The 8,032-nt window shown below is 56.4% G+C and overlaps 1 protein-coding gene across 1 annotated transcript; it reads left to right on the top strand.

Moving 5' to 3' along the window:
• The first annotated feature begins 897 nt into the window (after positions 1–897).
• Positions 898–7,284, top strand: IQCD (IQ motif containing D). The gene is made up of 5 exons (XM_065692579.1): positions 898–913; positions 1,766–2,604; positions 3,832–4,065; positions 5,570–5,641; positions 6,812–7,284. Exons 2-5 carry the CDS (start codon positions 1,921–1,923, stop codon positions 7,079–7,081), a joined length of 1,260 nt encoding a protein of 419 aa, XP_065548651.1. The 5' UTR covers positions 898–913; positions 1,766–1,920; the 3' UTR covers positions 7,082–7,284.
• The last annotated feature ends 748 nt before the right edge of the window (positions 7,285–8,032 follow it).

Raw genomic sequence — 8,032 nt, 5'->3', positions numbered from 1 at the left:
GTGCCCTGTTGTCCTGGGTTCAGCAGCAGCAGTCATTTTTTCCCCTTCTTAGTAGCTAGTGCAGTGCTGTTTTGATCTTCTGGCCTGGGAACAGTGCTGATAACACCGATGTTTTCAGTTGCTGCTCAAATGTTTGGTCTGCCCAAGGACTTTCTGAGCCTCCTGCTCTGCCAGGGAGGAGGGGAGGCCGGGAGGAAGCAGAGACAGGACACCTGACCCAAACTGACCAAAGAGCATGACTACCACAGCACGGCATGGCCAGGACGTAACTGGGAGTTACCCGGAAGGGCTGGTTCACTGCAGGGTTGGACGAGGTATGGGTCGGGGAGTGGGGTGAGTTATTGGTCAGCTGGTGTTGAGGTGTTGTATTCTCTTCACTTGTTATTTCCTTTACCATTATTATCATTGGTGGTAGCAGCAGTGATTTGTGTTCTACCTTAGTTACTAAACTGTTCTTATCTCAACCCGTGGGAGCTGTATTCTTTTCGATTCTCCTCTCCGTCCCTCCAGGAGCAGGGGGAGGGCAAGAAGAGGGGGGAGTGAGTGAACGAGGTTTGTGGTTGGGTTTAAACCACGACACCTGTGTCCTGTGTCCTGCGCGCTGTGCCCTGTGCGCTGCGTCCTGCGCTGTGCCCTGCGCTGTGTCCTGCGCTGCGCGCTGTGCCCTGCGCTGTGCCCTGCGCTGCGCGCGCACTGCTCGGGACGCCCCTGCTCCACTACAGACACGGGAGCTCCGCGCTCCCGCCTCACCGCGCTACAACATGGCGGCCCCCGCCCCTCACGGGAGGTCTCATTGGGCAGCGGCGCTGCCCATCAAGTGATTGCCCCAGTGAGAGCCGCACGCCATTGGCTGTTGGGAGAGGCCCCGCCCCAGCTGGTTGCCGAGCAACCGGAGGACGCTGGAGGCGGCTGGGTGCGCAGGGGCTGCGCCGGCAGGGGCCGGGACCGGACCGCGACCGAGTGCGCTGCCAGCCCGGCACCGACACCGCCGGGATAACCCCGAGCCCCCCCGGGCCGCTGCGGCCCCTGACCTCTCCTCAGGCCTTGCCCTGCTCCGGCCCTCCTGAGCCTCTCCCGGGGCTCTCCCCAGCGGAGGCAATTCCCCTCACCCCTCCAGCCTCTAACTCTCCCGTAGCCGGGGATCTCTGGGTTCCCCCGGTTCCCAGCTCCCCCCCTCTTGCTCCTCCAGGCATGCAGCTCCCCTCTCCTCCCTCCAGCAGCGCAGGTCGCAAGGATGGAGGTTTCACACTGAGAGCCCTGCCCTTCCCTCCACACTGGGCCCAGGGACCTGCAGGCTGCTCCTTAGGGACCGCAGAGCTGCAGCGCGGGGGGGGGGGCAGGCACTGGAACAGGGCAGGGCTGGAGCCACCGGCCCTGCAAGCGTTCACACACCGTGGAGACGAGGCCGCAGTGCCATGGGTTGGTGGTGGCCTTGGCAGTGCTGGGGAACGGCTGGATTGGATGAGCTCAAAGGGCTTTTCCAGCCTGTTTGTTTCTGTGATTCTGTGATCCCCACCTCAGCTGCTGCCCACCAGCAGTGGGAGGTTTCTCCCCGCCACCCTTCACAGCAGGAGTCCGTTACTCTTCTCCCTTCCTGTGGGTGTTCCACAGCCTCTGGGACACAGACCAGGTCCGATGCACCTGAGGCACGATCCCGTGTCCTGACCCCATGCACGGACCCAGGGAGAGCTCCAGTGTCAGCTGAAACTCCCAGGCGCTCCCAAATTACAGTTTCTCTAATGCCTTCACTGTGTTTTCCTTGCAGAGAGAAAATCCTAGGAGGAGTCTGTGACAGCAGCAGCAGAGGGACCTTGATGATCTTTGACTCTCACCTCATGTAAGAGATGTAGTGCCCTTGCTAGACTTCCAAACACTCAGCTCACAAATCGGCAACTTCAAAGAGCTCAACTCACTGGAGCCATGGCAACAGGGGATCCAGATGTGCTCCCATCTCAGGATGTGAAGCAATGCAGCAAGCCTTTGGTGAAGGGCATGGCATCACCAAAGAAGGCAAAGATCACATTTGATGCCATGAAGATGTTAGACCCTCATCAGCTGAAACCTGACAGCATGGAGACAGAAAGAATCATGAATGTTTTGCATGAGACAGCTGCCAAGCTGGAGATGAGCAGTTTGATCGCACGTGTGATAGACTCTCTCGATAGGTTTGCTGATATGCTGGGTCCGGAGATCACAAAGAACCTGCTGGAGCTGCAAGAGCTTTCCATGGAAATGGAATGCCTGCTTGCCGGCTCTGGGGAAGAGACCACGAGAGCTGAGGAACAACGGGGCCATCTCTGCTTTCTAAAGCAGCGTCTGAAATGTTCCATTAGAAATGTGCTGAGACTCTTCCTGGCCAACCCTTCACTTCCCCAGGCTCTGAAACCCAAAGCCAGGGTGGCAGACTCACCAGCTGAAGTGTTTGTCAGAGCCTTTGGGGTGTTCAGGAATTTCATGCTGGAGAGACTCCTGACTAGTCCTGTGGAAGAGGAAGGAAAGATCCAGTTTGTGGCAGACATCTCCCTCCAGATTAAGAAGCACACTGAAGCAATCACAGCCCTGCAGGCAAAGCTGGCAGCAGCAATTCAGACTCGAGAGGATGAGGTATGATATCGGAGGAGTATGTTTTCCAACACAGTGTAACTGAAGCCAAACTTGGTAAGCTAAAACCTCATCCCTTGCTTGCAATTCCTAAAGAAGTTCCAGAAGTGATTTCTAACCCAGATCCTAAATAGAAAAGATACTATTTTCATGGAAAATATAATGAAAAATGCTTATTGCATGTTGGATTACTTTAAAACTGGAATTTGGCATGTTTGGAACCTGCTCTCACCATCTAACTTGAGTGACACAAGTCAGCGTGTTTCAAAGGAGCTGCAGGACAGGCACAAATTACTGTGGTGGTGCTTGTAGCTGCCAGCACAAGCCTCCCTTCACTGCTGCTGAAAGGAGGAAAAGTCATTCCAGGGAGAGTTTGCTCTATTAAAATCCATCTTTAATGTCTGCTCTATCTTCATTCTGCTTAAAGCCCCCATTGCTGTGAGCTGCAGCGTGCTGACACCAGCTGCCTCAGAGCACTGGTGGCTCATGTGTGGTTTGAGGAGCCCTCCGTTTGTTGAGGGCAGGCAGCTGAGGCACAGAGAAGTGAATGGGCATTTCCCAGGCTCCTGCTGCGAGCCCTGTGGCACAGCCAAGGCTGAGCTCCTGACAAGCACCGCTTTGTTTCCTACGTGTGCTTTTCTCTCTCCTTCCTGCCAGAGGGGACAGAGGGGAAGGTTTTGTCATGTGCTTGCTGCACTGAATGGTGCTAATGGAGGCCAGGACCTGCTTTCCCCATTCCCTCTGCTCTTTGGGGATCTGCGGATCCAGACATTTGCGATCTTGATGTGCAGCTTGGGCAGGGCATCATGAATGAATGTGTTCCACTGGTCCCAGCTCAGGATTTCTCTTGCACAGCACACTGAGCTGTGTCCCCCAGGAACTCACTCTGAGCTAACCCAAAGCTCGAGGGAGCCATGGGGCTCACTCCACTAGCTCTGATTTTGGCTGTTCCTCAGACAACAGTGCTGGTGGGTCTCACTATGGTTTGTTCATTCTCTGCCTTTATTAACAGGACCCCAGATGAGCAGAAGGGGGAGGTTTCCAGAGCACCTCATGTAAATCTACCTCTGTTCCCTCAGCCAGCAGTGGCAGGTCCCTCTTGTTGCCACATCAGCAGCGTGGCTCCTTAAATCTCCTGTGCCTTCACAAGGGTTCCATACTCCTCCTGCCAGGCTTATACCTCACCAGCATTCCTCAGTGATATTTCTTTCCCTTGTTTTCTGGGTCTAGATTAGCAAGAAGGACAATACGATCAAAGACCTCAAAACCAGAATTCAAGATCTGGCCAAAGACTCCAAGATCAGCTTGCAGAGGATCAAGGAGGAAGGAGAAAACCAGCAGAAGGTGGAGCTGCAAGCCTCCCAGAGCAGGTGTGCTGGGCTGCAGCAGGACATTGAGCAGCTACAGAGACAACTCACTGCACTTGTGGTGGAGCACCGAGCATCTGAGCTGGTGCTCAGGAAGGTAAATGGGAGGAGGGCTCTAGACCAGGAGATGGAGAACTTGGAGGGTTGCTGTCAGGTCTGGCTGCTGTAAGCAGTGGCTCAGCTCCTGCTGGCTGCTGGCAGGATGCACATGCTGTTTGTCAGAGCTTACCTGCTCTGTCCTCACGCTCTGCTGGTTCTGGTGGCAAGCAACCCTGCAGTGACAGCAGTGGAGCAGCTCCCTCACCTCCTCCTGCTGCTGCCTCAGCTCTGAAAACACCTTCATACAGCACGGAGGGAGCCTGGGCTCAGGGCAGGTTCAGAGCAGCAGTGCTAGAGGTGAAAGAAATGAGGGTTTGGTGCAGGGTAAGCAGGACAGACATAATATTGGCTTTGATAAAGCCATCTTTAGAGGTGATGTAGTGTTCAAGGTTGAGCACAGCTGGTTCTCAGAGCTGAACAGCTCCTGATCTGCCTGGCTCTCAGCTGAAGACACAAGCCAAGGATGGGGTTGAGTCGAGTGAGGGGTAAATGTAATTTATCCCAGTGCTGAGCAGATGCAGGAGGAGGAAACAGGAGCAGTGGGCAGGACATGCTGGTGACACAGAGAATCCAGAGCTGGAAAAGGGGTGTTATTCCCCCTCAGTTTGCTCCTGGTGGGTATTTGCTCCAAACAAGTGCAGGGTAGCACACATATGCAAGGGGATTCTCTTTCATTCTTGCTTTGAACCATGTAGGGTGGCAGTGGGGCTGGGCCGTGACAAAGTACAATTCCCAAAACTCCGCATTTTCACCTCCTTTAGTGGAGTGGTTTTATCAGGCAGCTGCTTCCAAGGCTGCCAGGCACTGACTCCAGTGTTTGCTGGGGAGTTGCTCAGCTCATTCCAATGCTCAGGCAGGGGCATTTCCTGACCCCATAAGTCTCCTTTCCCCCTCCTTAGGACATCCTCTAGCCCTGCGTGGCCCAAGACTGCAGTTGTGGTTTAAATAGCTGAGGTGTGACCTCATGATGGCCTAGGAGCCCGTGGGACACCCTGGGTCGCTGCCATACGGGAAACACTTGTGCTGGGCTCTAGCTGACCTTTCCCTTGATGGTTCCGTGGAGCACAGGGGTAAACTGATGTATCTGGGAACCGCAGTATAGCCTTCATTTTGAAAAACACCATTTTCTGAGTTCTTTCCGTCTCACTTCCATGTTTAGCAGTTCTCTATTGCTCTGATTTGAGGGTGGTTGCCCCAGTTTGTCAATGACTTGCCACATTCCATCAGGCATGTTCATCCCCAGCTGCAGAATGTGCTTTTCAGATGTGTTTCAGTCCCTGGCTCCACGCTGTAAACCAAATAAGGCCCTTTTGGCCTCAGGGAATATCCCATGAGAATCCCAAACGAGGGCGCACAGTGTGTGTCAGCTGGAGGAAGCTTGCCACAAGGAGGTGTTACACTCCCATGTGGTGGTGCTGGGGCTCAAAGCTACCCTGTTCTCTAGCTTAGACTACTCTTTCCCAGGGTTCAGGTCCCTGCAAGGAACTTGTCTTTTGTTTCAGAGGAAGTGCAGATTGGAGATGGAGATTTGGAACTGGGTCCAGAAATACGACACAGACATGGCAGAAAAACAGGTATCTGCTTTCAGGGCTGTGCTCTCCCAGGAGGTGACACATTCAGGTGGATTCCTGTCCACATGGACATGTGGCTCCCATATGGGTGGCTGTGGAAGTGAGGGGCAGTTCTCCATCCAGAAGCAGCACAGGCTTTATGTTTGTCCCGCCTGTGTGTTCAGGAGGTCTCTGCTACTTTGACTTTCAGTTACACCTGCTGCTAAATCCCACTGTTTTTGGAGCAAAAGCCACGTTGCCACGTTCTGTCACACACATCCACCTGCTGCCAGGGGACAGTGTGGCTTCAGTCCTCAGTCCTGCCTGGTGTCCAAATCACACTCCTGGTTCTGCTGGCACCCCAGGGAGATGTGCTGAGACACCGAACAGGCTGCATACCACTGGTCCCGGCTGAACCACAGCAGGCTGAGGGGCACTCAGCACTCACCTCTGAGAAAGCCCCACCTGTTTTCCTGCTCTCACCCTCTTTATGGAGATGGAGAAAAGCTGCTGGGGTACCGAAAAAGCCAAATGTGGGGAGGGGCCTAAAAGCTGGCTGCTAATTGTAGGAGATGGTCCCTCTTGTCAGGGGTTCAACAATGGGGTTGTTTCCTGCTGGGTGGCACCATGTCACAGCATGTTAGAGGCAGAACTCACTAAGGCATCACACATCCACTCTGCTGGTTCCCCTGATCTTCCACCTCCCTGTGGCTTCCTCAAGACCATTAAGAAAGGCATAAACTGCTGCTGAGCTTGAGAGGGCAGTGCCACCATGGAAACTGCCTTTCCCAGGCTGCCATGGCCTGGCTTTTCACATGCTCTCAGCAGTGAAGAGCAGATGAGCTGCTCATCTAAATACCTTCCCAGCAGAGCTGGTACTTGGGCTCAGCCTTACCCATCGTGATACATGGCTCTGTACAGAGCATCTGCAGCAGGGGCTCTGACCTGCTCAGGTCCCAGCTGAGGGTGGATGCAGCACAGGGAGAATGGTGAGATCCTGTGAGGACCTGGTCTCAGGAAATTCCCTGGCTATTGGGCACCTTTTCAAGTCCCTTTGGAAGGATTCAGCTCTGCTCCCAGCTGTGGCTCTGCTTGCGTTTGGGATGGGTTTAGGAACCCTTACCTAGGGATGTACAGGGAGGAGCTGCTGAAGGCTCTCACAACTGCTGTACCTGGTATGTGCTCTCTTGCTAGGCTGAGTACGAGGAGGTTGATGCTGCCTATGCTGAGGAGAAGGCTCAGCTGTCCCTGCTGACAGAGAAACACGCTCTGCTTCTCCAGGAGTACACCCAGATCGAGGAGGAACGCAGGATGCTTCGGGAGAAGGAGGAGGAGGCTTTGAAGGAGCTGAACACCAAGAACCGCGCTGCTGCCCGCATCCAGGCACTCTGGAAAGGCTACTTGGTCCGGCGCCTCTACAGGCCAAAAAAGAAGAAGGGCAAGGGCAAGAAGGGCAAGAAATAAAGCGCAAAATCTGTTCTCCTTCCTCCTGGCAAAGCTGCTGACTGTGCTGGGACTGAGCGCCTCCAGGCAAAGCAACAGGTTTGAGAGAGCAGTTGCATTGAGGGCTCTAGGGCTGGGGCTGCCCCTCATAGCTGGAGCATGTTGGAGCAGTGGCATGAAGACAGCTCTCACCACTTGAGGCCTGGCTTTGCTGCCCCTGCAGGGAGGAGGATGTCTCCTGATGGAGGGGCTGGGCCAGGAGGGCAGGTTCCTGCCTTGCCGCCTTCACTTCAGTCTCTCCTCGCTTGTGCTCTTACTGAAGGGGGCAGTGAGGTCGTTCCCGGGGGCAGGATGAGCCCCTTCGCCTGGCAGGGTTTCTGCTGCGTGGCTCCGTGCCCCTTTGTGCAGGGGGAAGCTGCAGGCCGCGGCTCAGCAGGGGCACAAGCGCCGCAAGTGCTGGCCGGGCGCTCTGCAGGGGGGCAGCCCCAGGCGGGACGTGGCGCAGCCCGCCCGCGTCCTGCTGCCTGCCGGGGCTGTCCCGCAGCCGGGCAGCAGGCGGTGGCGCTGGGCGCGGACCCCGCTCTGCAGCGGGTGCCCCCTCCCGTCCCTCCCGCAGGGCCCGGCTCCAGCGCCTTGGCTCCCTTCCTCCCGTCCCTGCAGCACCTTCACCGCGCGGAGCTCTGCGCCCCTGTGCTGCCCAGGGCTGAGCTGCGCCCCGTGCCCGTCCTTCCCTCGGGGAGCTGCGCTCCGCGGCCCCCGCCGCTCCGCTCCGTGTTAAAGCGAGCGGGCTCCGGGCGCTTCCTCACTGCCGACCCCGCGGCCCCTGCCTGCAGCTCCCTGCCCGGGCCGGGGCAGTGCTGCCGGGCGCTGCTCCGTGCCCGCCGCTCTGCCCGCGCTGCAGCCGCAGCTGAAGGGCTGAGGCGTTCCTGGCGCCGGCCGCCGCCCCGAGCTCTACCGGGGCCCCATGGGGTA

This window comes from Lathamus discolor, chromosome 12, assembly GCF_037157495.1.
Source record: "Lathamus discolor isolate bLatDis1 chromosome 12, bLatDis1.hap1, whole genome shotgun sequence".
NCBI lineage: Eukaryota > Metazoa > Chordata > Aves > Psittaciformes > Psittacidae > Lathamus > Lathamus discolor.
The sequence above is the reverse complement of the archived record's forward strand: the minus strand, read 5'-3'. Positions and strand labels throughout refer to the sequence as shown.

Excerpts from the sequence above, each read along its gene's own strand:
- IQCD (XM_065692579.1), top strand. The coding sequence starts at position 1,921 with ATGGCAACAGGGGATCCAGATGTGCTCCCATCTCAGGATGTGAAGCAA. Across the intron at positions 2,605-3,831 it reads TTCAGACTCGAGAGGATGAG|ATTAGCAAGAAGGACAATAC; the intron begins GTATGATATCGG and ends TTCTGGGTCTAG. Across the intron at positions 5,642-6,811 it reads CAGACATGGCAGAAAAACAG|GCTGAGTACGAGGAGGTTGA; the intron begins GTATCTGCTTTC and ends CTCTCTTGCTAG.